Source organism: Astatotilapia calliptera, chromosome 3, assembly GCF_964374335.1.
Source record: "Astatotilapia calliptera chromosome 3, fAstCal68.1, whole genome shotgun sequence".
NCBI classification, from domain to species: Eukaryota; Metazoa; Chordata; class Actinopteri; order Cichliformes; family Cichlidae; genus Astatotilapia; species Astatotilapia calliptera.
In genome coordinates this window covers 44,251,021-44,272,366 of record NC_137424.1, presented here as the reverse complement: position 1 = coordinate 44,272,366, position 21,346 = coordinate 44,251,021, and the positions used below count along the sequence as shown (strand labels likewise).

Below are 21,346 nucleotides of genomic sequence, written 5' to 3'. Positions count from 1 at the left end.
ACTTCCACCTGCTCCACACTCTCTCCATGGATCACAGTGTTATCTGCAAACATCATAGTCCACAGAGACTCCAGCCTGAACTCATCTGTCAGCCCAGTTGTCACCACTGCAAACAAGAAGGGGCTCAGAGTCCATCCCTCATGTAATCCCACTCCCACCTTGAACTCATCCGTCACTCCTACTGCACACCCACCACTCTGTTATCATTCATGTCTCGCACCACCCTCACATACTTCTCTGCTATTCCTGGCATCCTTATATACACTTTCTCTAGATCCACAAAGACATCTTAAATGAGCTTGCTTCACTAATTTGTGCTGTTTACAAGTATATAGTCAATTATTATTTGCTCTTACTTATTACATGGGATATTAATTGGATATGTATCTATATCTTTACACTGTATAGTCGCCTCATTTAATGCCAGACTATAAACATGTAAATGTCAAAAACATGAAGATTCAGTGTGCTGCAGTAACAGACTAACTGTTTCAGTTTAGTGCTTTTGTTCAACGTGGCTGTAAATCGCGCACCCTATTTTAAAAAGAAAATCATAAAAATGTAGTTGTATTTGATTTATATTAATGTAAAAATAGGTCAATGGAAATACACAATTTTAAATATTGGAATTATAGCTGAAACTGTGCATGTATGTATATACTGCACTCAATTTACGGAACAAAATGCAGTATTGATCTCTAAAATGTAGGTAATCAAATGAGGTATCTTTAATAATAATAACTATACTGCTTTTTACATTGAGTTTTTAAGTAAATATTGCTCTCTCGAGCTCTCTGTCTGTTATCCTGTTAATGAATGCATGACCTACCCATCAATAAACTCTACGGGTAAACTGCCCATCAAGGCTTTTATTTTTTTAAGTGCTGTCACCGGAAGTCTCGTTTTCGAGGCCCCTGGAGAAAATTTCAGCCAACCAACACGCATGCGCACTAATTTAATCTCCATACAACAGTACTCGGTGGGCATCTTGCGCTCATCTGGCGATCTGCAAACCATCATCGGCCGATTGACGGTAGGTTACCGTGCAGGTGGTCAGATAAGCGGTAATTACTCTGTGCGGGCTGAGCTTTTAAACACATACAAACATTTACTGGTTGGAAACTGGAGCATTATCTGAACAAAGCCCATCATTTTCCCCCTCATTTGATTGGCTGACGGCCGTGTAGGACATTTTCTGCCCTTTAATTTATACATTTTGCCTAATTGTACTCTCCAGATCAGAGGTGAGTAAGTGATCGCACCGTCGCCATGGCTTCCAGCGGGTATGTGCAGGCAGTGGTGCTGCTGCTGGCGCTGCAGCTCGTCTGTGTCGGGGCAGCTGATGCGGATCATGAGACGGGGACTGTCATCCCTGCCGAAAGTAGGTGGATTTAAAAATTAGATAAATTTTTCCCTCCGCCTGTTGAGTACAAGTTTTGAGATGTTTTAGACGAGTATGTGTCCGCCACGGTGATCTTTCCACAGTCTAATGACTGCAGGTCTCACAGGGGTGCTGTTGAGGGAATTGTAGGTCATCTTAATTAATGTACGCTTGGATCATGAAACTGGGCCTCCACTGCTGCTTAAAGGCACACATACCGAGCAGGTTAGAAGGAAAATATACATAAGTGTGACTTCATGGATGCTCAGGTAGAAAAGCTTGATTATGTTGTTTGTAAATTAAAAGCTAGATGAGAAAAAAAATCTAGATGAACACTTCCACAAAGCTAAATTCTGTATATTTGTTTAAAATATTTGTTTCTTCAAATAAATGATCAATTCAAAGATGACAAAGCACAGCAGTCAGTCGCTTTCTGCTACAGACTAATCTCATTAATAAGATTTATGGTTCCTTTTTGTAAATGATGACTCTGGGTCAGGTCACTGATTCTCTACTTCTACTCAATACACTTTATAGTTTACGTCTGCAGCCACAAGAACACACCAAATCAGCATTAAATTGGAGTCTAATTTGATGCTTTCCAGTCATGCACACATACAAAAAAAATCCAGGCTCAAAATGTGAAAAACCATGAGTGTGTGTTCTGTTGTGTTAATGAAAAAGTGAAAAAAGCAAGATTCACAGTCATTTAGAGGTCATTGAATTGCATTCACATTATCATTATCAGTGATACATTCACCTCATAAATCACGGCATGCTACTCCCACCTACATCATTTGCATTTAGAAGTATCGGTGATACTGGCTCTGTACTAACTTGGTATCTCACGCCGCTGCCTTTGTTTCTGAACTCATTTCTGCTGTTTCCAGGTCGCCCGTGTGTGGACTGTCATGCCTTTGAGTTTATGCAGAGGGCGCTGCAAGATCTAAAGAAGACCGCTTTCAACCTAGATGCCAGGGTAAGTCCTCTCTAATTTCCTTTTCATTCTAGAGGCTACTGCAGAGATTCATGCACCAGCTGATGTATTTCATAAAATAACTGATCTTCATGAGCCTTTGTGGTGGGGTGGCAACTGCTTCTATCAGTTCCCATATTGTTATATAGTAAATGTGACATTATGTGGTACGTTTTAGTATATGTTAATGTCTACATCTGCATTTTAGCGCAGGGTTAGTCCTTTTTCATTTATTTCCTGGTTTTTAGATATGAAAATTGTGGAGCGCAGCTTTTAGAGATTGCTGTGCTTCATTTTCCAAATGACCTCAGACACCCACACACTCCCATCACTGTGCCAAAGAGCAGTCATAATACCTGTGCCTATAAATTCCTGTGCTGCAAAGAATAGGGATTTTTTTTTTTGTCGCTATAGTTTGGATTGTTGTGAAATATTTTTGGAATTTGTACATTTTACACTTTAACTCCAAGCACACCGAGCTTACGTGTGAACTGTAGTACTGATTTCAATTCAGGGCACACATACCTGCTTTTGGATCAGCTGATATGACTTTTATTCTCTGTTTATATAATTTAATTGTGTGGACCCAAGAAATGAAGGTTAATGCGACTGAAAACAATCGCTGCACCCCTCGATTACTCTGACAGACAAGGAGATAAGTTAGATCCAGCCACTGTGACCCAAACAGCATGGCCAGTTGCCAGGAAGGGGGGGGGGGGGGGGTAAATGGATTGGTCCAAATGGAAATGAAGGGAAAGGTCTAGGAGGAGAGTCTAAAGCTGAGTGGAAGGAGGAGGAAGGTAGAGGCTGGAGACAGAGAGGAGGTGTAAGATGTGCAGAACTGTGCTCAACCTAGTGAACAGTCTACGATCAGGCAGCGTGCTGGAGCTGGTACGATTTATTTATGGCAGGAAGTGCTGAGCGGCAGCTGGTGACCCGACATCCCACGCACCTCACTCCACTCCTGTAGTCAAACACAGGCGCACAGAGAGGCTGGAGGAAACGGAGCGAGAGAAAGTGGCATGACACTTTACACTGTGCACAAGTTGCTGTAGGAGAACATATCCTAATATGACTAATATTAATATGACTGTGGATTAAGCAGCATCCATTATGATGTTTTCAGCTGTGTTCTTAGAACTAGAGTAGCTCTGTATCTGATTGGCTGCCCATCGCAAACAAAACGTTTAAACAGCAGGTGGGCGGGGCTGCTCTGTGCCTGAGAGGACCACATCAGGAGTAATCCCTTTTTGATTTCATACAGAGCCAAGACTAAAAATGTTGACGAAGATGAAAGTTTAGGGCAGCCTGAAACATGAACTGTTAGCTCACAGGGATCATCTGTCTACACGTTGACACATTATTCCTGACCATGAAACATCAAAAGTATAACGACGGGCAAGTTCAACAGTATTTCTTAGTTTTTTCTACATGATAAAGAAATGCTGCTGTAGTAATGAAAGAAGTGTGTCAGCATGATTTAAACTGTAAGATATAAATGTAAGATTAAAGAAAAATGTTCGGTTACTAATGTAACCCCAGTTCTCTGAAAACCGAGTGAGATACCTCACAGAGTGAGGTTTGAAAGAAAACAGAAAGTTTCTGTTACTTCACTGAAAATAGCATGTTGTTTTTTATTGTAGACACATTGTAGAAAACAGAAATGTGTAGAGTTTATTGCAATTTGTTTGTTTTTTAAATATTTATATTACTTAATTACTTTGGTGTAGTATCAGGAGAAGCTGCAAAACCTATTAAAATATAATTTAAAATTCCAAAATGTATGCTCTCCTCCTCGGATTGGAGTCCATGCCGGGCTGATTATGTTTGACACTCGTGGATTCTTCTGTGTACCATGATGAGATTGAACAACTTCATCAAAATGGTGTGAAACTAATCGTCTGATTCCAAGCATCACTAAATCAGAGAAAATAGTTATTGATCATGAACCAGTGCTCATCAGAATCCACTCAATAACTGTCAGCCGTCCTCATATAAATATTTAGCTGTTGGCAGATACACATCAATAATCTGTGTGCAAGCCTGCAGCAGTGATTCAGAGCTTGCTGATGCTAGAGAGCGTCCTTATTAAATATGGAATTGCAATGGTTTGGCAACTTAACAGCAGGCTTGGATAAAACAGCCATGAAGGTCATGGGAATACGAGTACGGGCCTTACAGAGCCCGTGTGAGCATGCTGTTACAGAACAAGCAACAAAGCACACTGCACATCTTTCCTCTCAAGGCAAACCTCTGCCATCAGGAAGAAGACTCAGGAGGGCCAAAGTGCAAAACAAACTGCCTGAAGCTATTGTTCCTTCCAGCCTCCAATAAGCTACTGAACTGCAGAGTTACAGACTAGCAGAATAAAAAACGATGTGCAAGACATGGACAGTAAGCACTTTGTAAACCTTAGAAATTCTTTGTAATTCGGTTAAACCTCTTTATTCAGTTTTCTTTTATGTTGATGTTTATGTTTTATTTGCAGTCATGATGTTGTGGCTTATATTTGTTTAAATCTGCAAGGTTTGAAAAAGCTGTCATGTAATAAAAATCCCGTGGCAGCATCTATGGTTAAAACTTAAACTGTAAAATTATAATTGTATCAAAATATCACAGGGAAATACAAACCCTAATCGAAGTAAACTGGGATACTGTGCAATTATTCACAATAGAACATAGAAACATATCAAATGCTTTAAATGAAACGTTTTAATATTTGATTTTTTTAGAACATTTTGCAGCTGATGAAGACAACAGGTCAGAAACCTGATATTTAATGTAGTAAAATGTTGTGGTTTTTTTGTTTGTTTGTTTCCTGCTGCAGACAGAGACGCTGGTGCTGAGGACGGAGAGGAGGGCTCTGTGTGACTGTATGCCCACCAACTCGCTGCGCTGAGCTCCTGAGGACACGTCCCGCTCTAACAGCACCTCGACACACTTCAAAAACAACTCTGTCCAGAACCTCTGCTCATGTACAGCAGCTCTCATCTTTGCATATTCACACAATAGGCACTTTATTTTGTTTTCTCTCATGTCACTGTTCAGTGAAGCTCTGATTTAAAGTCACGAGGCATGCTTTCGTTCTGCCTTATCTGGGATGACTTTTATACCGCTGACATGGTGTATCAGACACCTGTGAACTTAGATTGTTTTCACTGACAGCCGCTCTCATGTGTCTCCTATAAAGCGTAAACATTTTTGGACTTTTTCGACTGTATAATGTGGATAGGATGTGGTACGTATCTGTAAACTTGTTGAATGTCTTGTACGAGGTTAAGGTTTACACACATTGAACTGTAGCATCACACAGAGTTCATTCAACGGCTCAACATTAGATTTCGGTTAGTTAAATTATTATTAGGAATCTGACAGTAATTGACTGATTCAAAGGAATTGTTTGGGAGGTTTACAAATGAAACGTTTGTAAAGAAATGAAGTTTTACCTCTTTGCAAAAGGGGACTCGTAGGTCTTGATTTAGCACAGCACTGTAGCATGAATTTTCAGCACTTTTATTTAACCTGTTGTTAATATCGATTGTATGTATAGATTATGTACATGTAGACGGGTATGTGGAACGGAGGAGTCATAAGCAGGGGAGGGAGGGGTGAACAGACCTGCAGCAGGGAACATGGAAGTAGAAATAGTAACTGTCTTACTGTTGCTTGTTAATAAACAGCGTATTTATGTCACAATGAGCCCCATTCACTGTCTTATTGTTGCACCTTTAAATAAAAACAATGAATGACCTTTACTGCTTGTATTCTAATGAATTACAGTCCATTCAGTTATTTTCATTGCTTCTTGGTCATGCAGCTCACCAGTCAGGCATTAACAGTATGACTGCTGACAGCTAATAACATTCATCATCTCGTCATCATAGCACCCATTGGTGACATTTTTTCCTCAAAGTTGAGGTGTTAGGAGGGAACATGTGCAAGTGTAAGAATTTGACCAAACTGTGATGCAGCTCTTCTGGGGTGTTTGGACAATGTTCTGCTGGGAAACCTTGGGTCCTGTTTCTTTGACATATACCACCTTTTGTTGTCCCCTTTGCTTAACACTGGCCATCCAAAGAGAGAGATGGTGTGAAAATCAACCAACACAGTGGTTGTAGAGAACCACCTCTGTGTTCTCCATCAAATGGCCCAATGGGGAGCTAGAATGCTGTTTGGTTGGAATGGGAAAGCAAATGACAGCAGAGTTCAACACAGAGGAAGAATCCCCCAAAATCACCAAAGATAAAAAAGACACTAAAATGTGCCTTTAGGTCCCAAGCCATCAGCCCACATGTCCAGCAGTCATCAGCTACACAGATGTCATGATAAGCTAACCAAAGGAGGAGATATCCAGATGTGAAAATTCCTTTCCATGCATGGAGGCTTTCATCCAAATCCAGGACCCTGCAGCTCTGTGAGCAACAAAAAAGTGGAGTGCCAGTGCCATGATCCAGGATGAAACAACCAGCATGAATACATCGGGAAGCGTGTCCCTGAGATGAGCTGCTGCAAGAGTGCTTCAGGCAGCTGATAGCAGACAGGGATGGTGGTAAGGATGAAGAAGTATTGTGCAAGATCAAGCCTTGCCATGATGTACAAGTGACAGACTAAAGAAACCCTACCAGTGGCTAGTCCATGACAGTACATAAACAAGCCCCAAGAGGGCTCCAGATCCACAGAGGCCAGCACACAGCTATCACAGCCGATCCAAGTTACAGACTGTGCAAAGACACCATAGAGACAGTCGGGCATATAGTAGCAGCAGTGTTCATTGGATGACATAACCAAGTGGCTAGGATAGAGTACAGGAACATCTGTGCCCCATATGTACCTGGCTGAGATCAACACGGCTAAGGTCCTCAGGTACTTCAGCCTCCAGACAGACAAGTAGCTGTTGGCCAACCAACCAGACATAATGGTGGTTGACAAGGAGCAGAAGCAGTTGTGATAGTTGTGGCAATCCCAGCGGACAGCAAGATCAGGAAAAAGGGGCATGAGAAAACAGAGACGTACCAGAGGCAGATATCTTGAAGCATTCTCAATCATCCAGGTAAAGCTGCTCCAGAAAGGTTATTTTGTTCATCTGGACGAAGTTGAAATGTTGTGTCACTTCAGTCTTTGGGCCCTCATCTCAGTATTTTATTTGGCTGAGTGACGAAAAATTTCTATTACTGAAAACGCTTCATCCAGATGAACAGAATCAGCTTTCTGAGAACTGGAGCAGATGTGGAAGTTAAAGTCCAAAGTGGTTCCAGTGGTCAAAGGAGCATTAAAGGAGCTGTAACTCCAGCAGACCCAGCACAACATCAGAGGTCTCCGTCAAGAGGAGTGCAGTTTTAGGAACATCTATGATACTGTGCAGAACCCAGGCCTCTGCTAGAGGACTTGAGCTTGGGGATCACACATATCCCTGTAAAACGTATTAGATGTTGTCTAGACTTTGTCAAACGATCTTTTCCTCAGTAGAAGATCGATAAAAGATTAAATATGGAATGACCTGATATGCGGCTCTCAAAGATGCCAAAGGTCGTGCTTTTTTAGCTGACTTCATCTCCTCCTACATTACTAACATTTTTTTCTATTTATTTGCAACAGGGATTACTGTTGTAGGTGCCACATCTCTACCAGCAGGAGGAGCCCTAAGTAAAGAAGGACTGCCAGCTGTGTCGCAGTGATGCAGCACTCTGTAGTCCCCTCATCTATAAATGAGATGGGCTGAAATCTGTAAAAAGATACAGAAAGAGGAAAACCGAGGAGCTACGTTGGCTCACGGAGTGCCCGCAGTCACCTGGCAGGAGTCGCAGGCCTGAGGCATCACGGCGCACCGCAGGGCACAATGGAGGCAAATCCTCTCATACTGCACCACAGCACACACAATCACAGGCAACTGAAACATCCTGCTGAGGCAGCTTCACCCCGTCAGGCTTTTACTGGTTTGAGTGATTGAGCTTCAGGCATGCAGGGATGCTGAGTTTACGCTGAATCACTCTCACTTCTTGTTGTCAAGCAGCCTCCACTTTCTTCCTCTCTCGCTCTTACTCACTCGCTGGCTTGCTCTCTCCACAGAGCTCTCTTTTATCTGCTCCGGGAAAAGCTGCCTGAATCATTGAACCAGCTGTTTGAAATTCTTTGACGGGGGGCAAGCAAGCAAAATCCTCTGGATTTTCTCTGGCTTTTATCCCTCTTTTATACTTGGGCATTGCTTTGACTTTGCCACAAAAGTTTCCTCACCTTGCGTGACCGTGGGACTTATTTAGCATACCAGAATTTAGCATACCAGTAGGCAGGATGAATGTGAAGCATGGAGGTTTATAATTCAGTCATGTACTATGTGTTTTATAAAGTCACTGAGGATAGATAGGCAGGCAGGTAATGTATGTGACAAAGAAAGAAGCAAAGTGCAGCTCTGCTTAATGATACTACAGGTGAAAGACAGACAATGAAGCTCTCCCAGATGATTACTTAGATCATTATTTTTGAAGCCAAATCTTATGTTGGTTTGCTAGTTATAGCTTACAATAACATTAGCTAACTTCTTGGCTAATGCTAACTGAATAAATGAACATCATTGGACAGTTGGGTCACTGATTCTGGACCAATGTTATTCTGATAATGTATGAACAACACCAACACTGAGATGTTAGATTGTGCAAATGCCACAGTACACATCTTCCAAAACATTTTCTTTGCGAAATCCTCCAAATCCTGCTTCCGTTTGTCAGCTTTGTTGGCGAAAGCCACTTTGTCCACCAGTTAGAAGATATCATGTGACACACAAACAAGTCCAGTTCTTCTTTCAACATTTCCCAGCTTCAATCAAACAATCAATCAAAACTAAACAATCAAATTTGTTAAAAACAATGAATTACATAATTTACCTTTTGGAAAATAATTCATTCAGTGACTAATATCCTTTTTCACTAAACCTGAACATATTAACTTGATTAAAAAAAAGAAAAAAAGAAGACCATGTCATTGAAAACAAACCATGTCAGATGAACTTGTTGGCATCTGAAGTCTGTAAATTACATTAAAGCTAAATAGAACAAAATCTAAAAATTAATCTACGCATAAAATCTTTGCCCAGTAATTTCTTGCCTTACAATATTTACATTTATTCTTATTTGAATACTTTATTTAAGTAAAGTCACCCAACAGTTGTTTGCTCACTGCGTGGTTCAGGCAATAGTTACTCGAAAGCTCTAAATGCAGAATGAAGAACATTTTACCTGCATGTTTATGCTGTTATGGGAATGTAAAAAACTGATTCTGCTGATCAAATTCACGTCATTTATAAATGAAAATTAAATGAAAATTTAGTTAAGCAACAGAAAATACATTGCTCGCAAAATCTCTGCAGGCTTTTGAGATGTATTATAATAAGATTCATATACACACACACACAGACACACAAAGAATAAAAACAAAGAGAACATTAATCTTGAAACTGAGACCAATATTTTTATTTCATTTCAAAACATTTTTACTGTCCCTTATGTTTGAGACAGTGCCTCAGTTAATGCACTTCATTTGCCTTATATGGATCATGACCACGATGAAGCCACGAGCCTGGAGAGCTGCAGAGAAAGAGCAGATAAACATACATGTTAACATGTAAGCTACAAAAACATGACAGAGCATCACATTCTTCACTTGGTGAACTGCAGATTACGTTCTCTTGAGATTAAATGTTATTTTGCTTTATGATCTTTTCCCTTTATGATGGAAACAAAAAGTTTGAAGAGTGTGAGAAGTATACTGAGACATACAGGCAGTGTGCAGCGAGGGATTCATTTCTCTCAGCTCATTCAGCATCAGGTCTGATTTCACCGTCAGAACCTGCTGCTTTCAGCACATCTTCAAGACTGAGGTTTTCCAAAGCGATCTCCATGAGTTTCTCATCTTCTTCACTGACATTCAGGAGTTCCCCGTTGGCCAGGGCCGCCTCATCTCCAAGGAGTGCACCAACAGACATCTCAACCCTGAGTCCGGCAGCCAGAAGTGTCTCATTTCCAGACTCTGAGCCCAGGAGCTCTTCATATCCGTAGGTTGCGCCGAGGGGCTCATCCCCAAGAGCTGCTGCCAGAAGTATGTCATCATCTCCAAAATCTTCACCCAGGGCACCACCAGACATCTCAAGCCCAAGTCCTGCAACTAGAAGTGTGTCACTTCCCAACTCAGTGTCTAGGAGTTCTGCATATCCAAAGGTTGTGGCCAGAGACTTCACATCTCCAAAGCCTTCACCCAGGGCCGCCTCATCTCCAAGGAGTCCACCAACAGACACATCAACCCCGAGTCCTGCAGCCAGGAATGTTTCATTCTCCAACTCTGTCCCCAGGAGCTCACCGTAGTCAAAGGATATGCCCAGAACTTTGCCGTAACTCTGCACATTCTGTAAGAGTTTCTCATATTGTGTAGGATCTATGTCGAAGTCTTCAGGGTTGTACTCTGCTGAATCAGAAGGTGTGGGAGTGATGACATCTGTTAGTAAATGACAGGCACTCAAACAGCTCTAAGTTTAGACCTGCACCTTAGTAAATTTCTGCTTTAAATAATCCCTTACCTTCATCATATACAGCTTTGTCCTCTATCGGTGCTGCACTGGTCAGAGCAACAAGAGCAAAACCCATGAACAAGTCTTGGACCTTCATTTTCTAAAAACAAAACCCAGAAACTTCAACACTTTACAAAAATGCACCCAAACGCTCTTTAAATATTTAACACCTGATTTAGTGGGAGAAATGAAGGAACTACACTCACCTTTACTCTGTGTCAGTCGCTGAGTAGAAGCAGAAGTTAAGGTGTTAGATGTTTTCTGACTGTCTGACTTCAGTTATATACTCTTCTGAGGCGTGCATTTGTTTGTCCTGTTACTTTAGAGAAAAGCTCGTCCAATGAAAAGTTTCTACGCCTCTTTTGGTCACAAGGAGTACTCCGAGGTATCTGCTGCACCTCGTGCTCACATGCAGTGCAGAGAAACACAGTAACATCATCAATAAACTTCAAACACTGATCAGATGGACACTCAGAGGTGAAAGTGGGCTGAAGCCCTCTGCAGCAGAGCTTTAGATTCACGTGTTTTTTGTTTTCTCCATTTAATTTAGTTTGAGTTTTTTTGTGGGTGTGATAACCTTTATGATAACTTTGATTCATCATGTAAAGGAGGCATATTTATTAAGGCAAGAGTACAGTACGTAGACATAAACATCTTACATTAATGCCTCCTCAGACTGGTTGTGTTGATAAATCTCACTAAACTTTAAAGAAAAAGTCCTGCATAATACTGTTTTTTGTTGCTGTTAATGTTGTGATGTGTTGCAGGTGTTCCAACTTTCAGCTTACCTTTGCTGAGCCCAGAGGGCAAGGCAAATACACGAGAGGAAAAATAAATATTTACATTTCTTTTTTTTGCTAAATATGTTTGAATGTTTTTTTTACTGGGTCCTGATAGAACATATTTAATTTATATGTTGTTTAGTTTTAGCCTGTAAGAACCTTTACTCTGGCACTCGTTACCTTGACCTTTGACTAATGACATCTATCCAGTTCACTGAGGTGAGTCTATCTATGATACGTGTACGTTTTCAGACTCTGATAGGACGCAGAGGTGCGCGGAGAGGAGCAGATTCAAACCCAGAATCTTCATCATTCAAGCAGCAAAAAATAAAGAAATGTCAAGATCACTTTGTCTCTATCAGAACAGACAGTGTGGGTTAAAGCAACAAGATCCCAACACGCTAAATGTGGGACAGAGTGAACGCTTATGTGGGACAAACATGTGTTACAAATTCTGTATTTCGTTTTTTTTCCCCAGAGATTTATTTGTGTTTTCATCGTATTCCAAGTCTTGTGACTTTGTGACACGTCATTCATGATGACAGGTTTTCTTTTACATCTAGTGAATAAAAGATGGACTTCAGTCAAGTCTGTCCTGCAGATAAGAGAGTCAAACAAAATGTGGGACATTTTCTAAATGTGTGTAATAGGGAGGAGGGCTAAAGATGTCCCATGCCTATGTGGGGCCAGGACCTTATCCCAGAAGACACTGGGAGATAGGTGCGGTACAACATGGACATGTAGCCCATCGATCAAAGAGAAGCAGGTTTAGGAGTCAGCTGAAAGCACATGGAAAACATGCAAACTGCACACAGAAAGGCCCACAGGTTTGACCCAAGAAGATCACTGTTATAAACGGATAAACTGACTGAAATCTCTCCAGACATCTGTGTGAAATGTTTCAGATTAAACACGATTAGTTTTGATGACTACAGTCAGGACCTTGATCACATCTGTAGACTCTTGATAAGATGACAGACTGTTGAACGCTTTGAATGTTATTTATGCACAGAATGAAGAGTCAATCCACGCCTGATCTTTATGTGGCAGGAAATATCTTTTTTCTATGAGAAGTTTCCCGACTCTTCTTTTTCAACGGCTCTTCTGCTTTCACTGAGACCCGGGGGCGAGGCAAATAATCCGAAACAAATATTGTTAACAAATATTTACTCTTTGTTCTGCTAAGTATATTTGGATAATAGATGTCTTCTTACAACAGGGAAATGTCCCATCCAGTGAAATGTTTTCTCATGTTTTGCAAGTTACGTGACACAATATGCTCCAAGCGCTTTAACACAGCGCGGAGGGTCAAGTGCAGATATGTAGCTTTGTAGAAGGTTGTAGAGAAACTGCTTTACACTTTCAGTCCACTGTTACTGTCTGTTTGATCTACACAGAGCATCAGGACTACAGGAGCACTCAGCATCAACCTGATGATGACACGAAAACGATGGAAAAATTAAAGCAGCTCAGACTTCGACTTCCACGTTAATAAGATGCTGTGGAGTTCTATCTGTCACAGGGCAGGAAGACATTTATTTCTAAAAGCAAAAGATGCAGCATGAGATTCCATGTTCCCACTAAATATATAGAAATAAATAGGAACTAGGACCTTCCATGTTGTTTTGTTCTATATCTGTATGATTGGTACGGGTTACTACAGATTCCCACCATCTTTGTTACTATTCTGTAGAATTCATTAAACTCCTGAATCTTTTCTTACCACAGAATCTGTAATACAGCTGTCGTAATCTGTACAGTTTTAATGTGCAAGTGTTAACAAAAAACCAAACAGATGCTCAGAACCTGAAGTGAAAACATGCCGAATTCCTTTTACACGGCTCGTCTACATTTAATGAGTTAGAGTAGGTACGCCCTCAGATCTGATGGAAATCCAGCTCAGAGACAAACCGTGTCAGTGTGAAGCATGCACTGCTCACTTTCTGCTGACACGCTCACCAAGGTGTTAATCCACCTCCAGAGGGAAAACTCAGTGATGCTGTTTCGGTCTGAATTATATTCCTGGAAGGTGTTAGAGATTTTTAGAGCCTCTCGGGTGCACTAAGAATTACTTTAATAATGATCATAGCAACAGCTCTCTGATGAAAACACAGCGTTTTTACAGTTTACTGTGTCACACTAAACTCTACAGTCATGGCAACAAAGCTTTGGGAGTGTCGCAAATTTGGCCTTTCATTTTTTTATTCAGAGGGTTTTCACAAGTTTTAAAGACTTTTATTGGCACAAAGATCAAATCCTTCTAACCCCCCCCAAAAATTCTTCACCTTTATTTAGCTTGAAGCAGTACTTTTGAGTAAAATGCAACTGAAATATATAAAGTTAAAGGTTTATTTATTATTATCATTTATCATAAAGGAAGATGTGCTTGTTATAAACTAAATGCATGACAAGCAGACACATTCTTACATATGACATTTTACACCATACTTTTCTTTTAGGATGGGGGGTGGGGGATGTGACTGACGGTGATCCATTCTTGCCTTATCAGTCCTTCAAGTAAGTTTTTTTGTCCATGAATCCAAAATATTAATTTGATACTGTCCAGGGGCGATCGTGGCTCAAGAGTTGGGAGTTCGCCTTGTAATCAGAAGGTTGCCGGTTCGAGCCCCGGCTTGGACAGTCTCGGTCATTGTGTCCTTGGGCAAGACACTTCACCCGTTGCCTACTGGTGGTGGTCAGAGGGCCCGGTGGCGCCAGTGTCCGGCAGCCTCGCCTCTGTCAGTGCGCCCCAGGGTGGCTGTGGCTACAATGTAGCTTGCCATCACCAGTGTGTGAATGTGTGTGTGTGAATCGGTGGATGACTGCATATGTAAAGCGCTTTGGGGTCCTTAGGGACTAGTAAAGCGCTATATAAATACTTACCATTTACTGTCCAGGCCTCTTAGTTACTGTCTGTGCATCGTGACACGGCGCTCCATCATGCTTGAAAATGGCCAGACTGTTGCTAAGTTGCTCCTGAAACACTGGAAGAAACCAGTGTTTGAAGATGTTTTCAGTCCTCATCCCTATCAGCTTCCTCCTCTGCCACACCAACCCTCTACATGTCCTCCTTCACTGCATCCATGAATCTTCTCTGAGTTCTTCTCCTTCTGCCTGGCTGCTCCATCTTTGTTCATAAGTCTTTGAAACTAATGATTTTTTTTTTTTTTACAATAACATAGAAACGTAAACTAAATAAAAAAGGAATCAGCAAAGTGTGTAAACAACAAAACGTGTGGCACTGCCAGAGCCTTTGCCCTGACCGTACAGTACAACTGAACTTAATACACTCATCCCTCAGTGCCTTTCAACAGCTGCTGTTTGTGTTTAGTAATTTAACTCCTTTTCTGCTTGCTAGCACCAAGTTAACAACGTGTGATGAGATGCAGCCCACAGTCTTCTGCTGACTAATGAAAAGCACAAGTGCTACTGCAGCGTTCACTGTTTCTAAAGCCACTTTTGCCGCTAGTGATGTGTTAAAAACACAAAGCAGTGAGACCAGTTTTTTTGCATCTGTTCTGAAGACTGAAACTGAAATGTTACAGAAGCGTGAGGCCGGCCTTCACTTTACAGCAAGACATGTAACAAAGAAACATAAAACACAAGTTACTTTTTCCTACATCCAGCTTTTAACAACGTTTTTTGTTGTTCATGTGTTTTCTTTTACTTGCTTTCACTCGCTGAGTCTCCTTATTTTATTTTCAGTTCAATTTTTTTAATTTTATTTTTTCTATGTGTTTTATTTAATGTGTTTCGTGCTTTTGGATTGCTGTAATAAAAGAATTTCCCAACTTTCAGGTTCAGTAGAGTCGACTACATCTTATGTGGCCTTTTGTTATTTGAATTAATTTTTACTGAGCTGTGTGGTCGAATTAAAAGTGTCATTATTCAGAGCAGCTGTGTGAGATTTTCTCAGGACATCTTGGCAATGAAACGTTGTGTTTCCTACACGATCTAATGCCTTGTTTGTCCCTAAAGAACTTCATAGCTCCAGCCTTTGACCCACAACCACAAGAGGGAGACAGGCCTCTGGTAAGAGCTCACTCACAGAGCCCAGCACACGCACAGATGCCTGAAACACACAGACCTTTTTACACTCTAAGTTTAGAGCACCGAACTTGTCCTCCATCAATATTGTAAGCACATACTGTACGGCACGGATAGATAATTTGCTCTGCAGGGTGGATAATATCGACACTTGGTCCCGGGAGCATAAATCTGAATTATTTCCTCTGAATTTAAGGAGAAATCGTCCTGGACACACGTCTCCCTTCAACATCCTCAAAGTCGGTTTAATTGGATGCTTCCTTGATTAAAACTTTCCATCATTTTGCTTGTTAAAAATTCATCCTTCCCCTAAAACCCACGTTACTAAAACTGCAAGCCAGATCAGGTTAAACTGCTTTCACTGGTAATTTTATTAGGTACACCTTGCTAGTACCAGGTGGGATCATTTTCCCCTGCTGAGCTGCTTTAATTCTTCATGGCACAAATTCAACAAGGTGCTGGAAACATTGCTCAGAGAGTTTGGTTCATGTTGACGTGACTGAGATCTAGTGTCTGTGGAGGTCATTTGCATTCAGAGACGCTCTTCTGCATATGTGTGCTGTAAAATGTGGTCGAGTTACTACTGACTTCTTATCAGCTGAAACAGTCTGTTTATTCTCCTCTAACAACAACAAGGCAGAACTGCTGCTCACTGGATATTTTCTCCTTTTCAGAGCGATCTCTGTAAGATTTGTCAAAGAGAACGGTTAACAGCTTCCACAGATAAATCATCTTCCCTTCAGCACAGACTTTATGTTGCACTAGCATTCTGTAAAGAAAATCGGTGAAAACGCGGCTCCTTCAGATGACTTTCAACTAAAAGTCTCCCAACCAGATTACTGGTTCTGCATAAGCGAAGCAGATAAAAAAAATATATAAGAAAGCCAAATTCATTCCAGCTCAAGCTCAACAAAGCTCACTGAGCCCTGCTTCTACAGCCTCTCTGACAGAACTGTAGGACAAACTCCTCAAGTAACGCTTCAAAGTTCCTTTCTTGGTCTTCCTCCAAGCCCACACCAATTATCTCGCTCCAATAATCAACTCCAAATAGCTGGCAGCCGGACCAAGAGGAGACTCTCCACACCCACGTGGGCGTGGTTAATATCTCACATACACCTCAAACAAAAGCATGAATTAATCAAACCGGAACACAAGACTAAACCAAACCGAGTGTGTGGCAGCGAGGTTCCCTCATTTAGTGCCACATGTTGTAAGATAATCAGTGCAGAAAAGTGTCCGTGGCTGGTTTTTTGATGATTTTGTCTGTAGATTATTACCAGTTTGACCAGTAAAGTACTGGGAAACTTTATCTGAAGCGCTCCAGGTCACATTTTTAACCCCCGCGTGTGCCGAGTTTCACTTTACCTCTCATGATGTCTTAATTTCTCTAATAACTCGAGGCGTCCATTCACATCCATTTGAAGCAAATCAGGCTCATAAACACAATTTTAAAAAGATCTGTGAAAGAGCAGCCTGTGTACGCACGGCTTTATGAAACTGACAAACTCACATTTCAGAGTTTAACATACAAGTCTATCAGTTTCATGGTCGATGCGGCCTCTGTGGGAAATGTGCTTCAGCCTTAAACTTGTGAGAAGAGTGCCGCCAGTCTGACCCAGTAGCCAAAAGAAAGGGGAGTCAGAGGTCACGGCAGGAGCAGCGGCATGGTGCGACCTTTGGAGGAGGAGGGGGTTTCCTCAGCTGCAAGGAAGCACAGACTCAGAGGTCACATTCGAGATTATTGGAACAATATGTGGGACTTTCAGCCAGTCAGAAGCAATTTAGTCTAATAGTTTAATCCAAAGTTTAATATCCTGATTAAGTGGATGGGTTAGTTTTTCTTTAAGGTAGAAGAATGCTAATTATTATTATTTATAAGAGTGATATAAAATATGGGATTGGGAAATAGTTTACAAGTGAACACCGAGCTACGTTTGACTTCTGAGAGTCCGTACGAAGCGTTAAACGTTGACAGAAAAGCCTTTAACACGAGCATTAAAGTTGAATTCACTTTACATCTAAGCCGCAGCACTTTGTAGCAGCAGTGTCTGATAGATTTACCTGCACCACTGAAAGTCCACCCAGACTCACTCGTGGCACAAACAGCTTAAGGAAGAGAGCAGATGCTGTGAGCTCAAAGCCACATCGCTGTGCAGAGACATCGTTCGACACGTTTCGGGCTTTCAGCTCTCTGTGGCGCTCGACCTCAGATGAATTCTAATCCATAGGTTGCCTCTGTTCCTGAAGCAAAGCCGTGCTGTTCCTTTGATGAAAACGCTGAATTGTGCGATGGCATTTGAAGGTCACAGTCAGCATGTTGCTGTTTTGTGTTGCACAGCGCACCAGCCGCAAAAGACAGAAATGTATTTTAAAAGTGACATTTGTGTTGACCTGAAGGTGAAGCTTTAAATAATGATGGAAATGTAGAGAAAACTTAAAATTTCTGCAACACAATTCAATACATTTTTGAATTTTCTCAGCTTTTGAGGACTTTTGTTGTTGACTTTACTAACATTTACATACTTAGACTAAAAGTCTGGCAATCTCAATTTTCTGGATCACCTTATTAGAATAAGTAAGTGATGTTAACAATAAAAAATGGCTAAAGCTGCATTTTTAACCTCCCTGAGGACGGCTTTGTTTTTCCTCCTGGTTGAAAAAAACGGGACTTTTAGTGTGCTGGTAAAAGTGGGTGTAGCAGAGTTTTGCAGTGGAAGTGTGCTGCACCCGTAACCTAGAGGTCGATGGCTCAAAAATATGATCTGCTATGAAAACATTCAAAGTCTAAACAACTGGAGTCAACCATGCACAGCAATGGGCCGCAAAGAGAGAAGTGCAGGTTGGGAGTCAAGCTTCAGGGGTGATTTATGGCAGAAAAATCACAGCAAGAGTGAAAGGAAGGCTGGTTTAGTTGAAGATGTTAAACTTGTTTGGAGAGAGAGAAATGAGTGTCTCAGAGGGTTGGCACGGGTTGAATGGGAAGGCTGAGAGAGGGGTGGTGGATGTACTGAACAAAGGGTGTTGAAGGTGGAAATGAGGAAGACCTCAGAGGAGATTCATGGATGCAGTGGAGGAGGGCATAGAGGGTTGGTGTGGCAGAGGAGGATGTTAGGGGCCTGAACAGAACAGAGATATTAACTAAACCTCCAGTATTCAGTATTTGAACCATTCAAATACACTGTTAGTGCTCAGGTGAATGCACAATCTACACTGAACAAAAATATAAACGCAACACCTTTGTTACTGCTCCCATTCCCCATGGGATGGACGTAGAGACCTAAAATTCATTCCAGATACACAATATAACCATCCCTCCCAAACAGTGGTCACAAATCAGTCCAAATGTGTGGTAGTGGGCACATCTGCTATATTGAGATAATCCATCCCACCTCACAGGTGTGCCACATCAGGATGCTGATCTGACATCATGAGTAGTGCACAGGTGTACCTCAGACTGCCCACAACAAAAGGCCACCCTGGAATGTGCAGTTTTTTGCGCTATTGGGGGTCTGGGGACCCAGAACCGGTCAGTATCTGGTGTGACCACCATTTGCCTCATGCAGTGCAACACATCGTCGCATGGAGTCTATCAGATTGTCAATTGTGGCCTGTGGAATGTTGGTCTACTCCACTTCAATGGCTGTGCGAGGTTGTTGGATATTCGTGGGAACTGGTACACGCTGTCGTATACGCCGGTCAAGCACATCCCGAACATGCTCAATGGGTGACATGTCCGGTGAGTATGCTGGCCATGCAAGAACTGGGACATTCTCAGCTGCCATCTGCCCTGAACAATGTGAACCATGATTCATCCGTGAAGCGCACACCTCTCCAACGTGCCAGACGCCATCGAATGTGAGCATTTGCCCACACAAGTCTGTTACGGCGACGAGCTGGAGTCAGGTCAAGACCCCGATGAGGACGACGGGCATGCAGTTGAGCGTCCCTGAGACGGTTTCTGACAGTTTGTGCAGAAATTGTTTGGTTGTGCAAACCAATTGTTCCAGCAGCTGTCTGGGTGGCTGGTCTCAGACGATCTTGGAGGTGAACCTGCTGGATGTGGAGGTCCTGGGCTGGTGTGGTTACACGAGGTCTGCGGTTGTGAGGCCGGTTGGATGTGCTGCCATATTCTCGGAAACGCCTGTGGAGACGGCTTATGGTTGAGAAATGAACATTCAATGCACGGGCGACAGATCTGGTTGACATTCCTGCTGTCAGCATGCCAATTGCACGCTCCCTCATTGCTTGTGGCATCTGTGGCATTTTGCTGTGAGACAAAACTGCACATTCCAGGGTGGCCTTTTGTTGTGGGCAGTCTGAGGTACACCTGTGCACTACTCATGATGTCAGATCAGCATCCTGATGTGGCACACCTGTGAGGTGGGATGGATTATCTCAATATAGCAGATGTGCCCACTACCACACATTTGGACTGATTTGTGACCACTGTTTGGGAGGGATGGTTATATTGTGTATCTGGACTGAATTTTAGGTCTCTACGTCCATCCCATGGGGAATGGGAGCAGTAACAAAGGTGTTGCGTTTATATTTTTGTTCAGTGTAGTTTTCCAGAGACAAATGTATTCATATATTTTACATGAACACTAAGCACAAGGAAGGAGACTAAATATTAAGGATAAGCGCTTCAGACACCTCCATGCACTTACAAGGACGGATACATACGTGATGCCTTCATCTGTGAAGCTGACTCCAGGGAAAATACAATCTGCAGTAGCTGCAACTGTGCATGACAAATAATGCAGGGCTGAAAAACTGTATTAGAGTGAAGCTTGGTGCAAATCGTTAATTCCGAGTGAGATAATTGTGAAAACTTTACTGAGAAGAACAATTGTTAGCTGCTATTTTTATTGTGTGTCTGGATCTGTTATGTTGACAGTTCAACAAACAGCAGTGTGACTGCCCATAGACACCACCCACACCCCACCCACAGATCACTCACACACTACAGGGGAATATAAACAGTAACGCAACTGGATAAAATTAGATCTAAAAATGTTCAGAGAACATCAGCAGAAAGTCACAAATTGTGGTTCATAAATTTAGGATAAATTTCTTTACAAGGATTCTAAAAACAAGTTTAACCGTTTAAGGTTTCACATTCCCACCATCCATCTATTTTATTATGACTATTCTACTCAGAGTCACAGGGTGCTGGAGGTTATCCCAGCTTTCATAGGGCAAGAGGCGGGTACGTCCAGGATAGGTTGCCAGTCTATCACAGAGTTAACACTGACAGGTGCACAACTATTCACTCCTACACGTCCTGGTCACGTGATATTTTGCCTTCACTGGATCATCCCCCTTCAGCCTAAATAAACTTCTTGCTTTCAGTTCAACTCCATCTGTCCAAACACGTCTGCTTTTGCATCTCCAGGAAGTTGGAGTACCCAGAGAGAACCTACACAAGCTCATGGTGAACATACCAGGCAGAACCAGGAACCTTGCTGCTCTGACGCAGCAGTGCTAATTATCACACAGAAAAATCAATTCAAAAACTTCAATTTTGATATGAATTCCTACTTCGATTACTGGATTATTGCCTGTGAACATCCATTCTGCTGTTAGCATGGTCGTCAAATTTGATA

The 21,346-nt window shown here is 41.9% G+C and overlaps 2 protein-coding genes across 5 annotated transcripts; one reads left to right on the top strand and one right to left on the bottom strand.

Moving 5' to 3' along the window:
* Positions 1–868: 868 nt before the first annotated feature.
* On the top strand, positions 869–6,112 carry nicol1 (NELL2 interacting cell ontogeny regulator 1). Its single transcript, XM_026162336.2, has 4 exons — positions 869–1,033; positions 1,238–1,381; positions 2,272–2,360; positions 5,185–6,112. Exons 2-4 carry the CDS (start codon positions 1,270–1,272, stop codon positions 5,254–5,256), a joined length of 273 nt encoding a protein of 90 aa, XP_026018121.1. The 5' UTR covers positions 869–1,033; positions 1,238–1,269; the 3' UTR covers positions 5,257–6,112.
* A 3,686-nt stretch (positions 6,113–9,798) lies between these two features.
* On the bottom strand, positions 9,799–11,258 carry LOC113013549 (uncharacterized). 4 transcript variants are annotated; one of them, XM_080291104.1, is made up of 4 exons: positions 11,118–11,258; positions 10,921–11,011; positions 10,127–10,808; positions 9,799–9,934 (listed from the first exon to the last, which is right to left on the bottom strand). In XM_080291104.1, the coding sequence occupies exons 2-3, from the start codon at positions 11,006–11,008 to the stop codon at positions 10,162–10,164; spliced, it is 735 nt and encodes a 244-aa protein (XP_080147230.1). In that variant the 5' UTR covers positions 11,009–11,011; positions 11,118–11,258; the 3' UTR covers positions 9,799–9,934; positions 10,127–10,161. The 4 variants fall into 4 exon arrangements, with proteins under 4 accessions (XP_080147230.1, XP_080147238.1, XP_026010341.1 ...); XM_080291112.1 differs by having other exon boundaries at positions 10,127–10,805; XM_026154556.2 differs by having other exon boundaries at positions 10,921–11,147.
* Between the last annotated feature and the right edge of the window lie 10,088 nt (positions 11,259–21,346).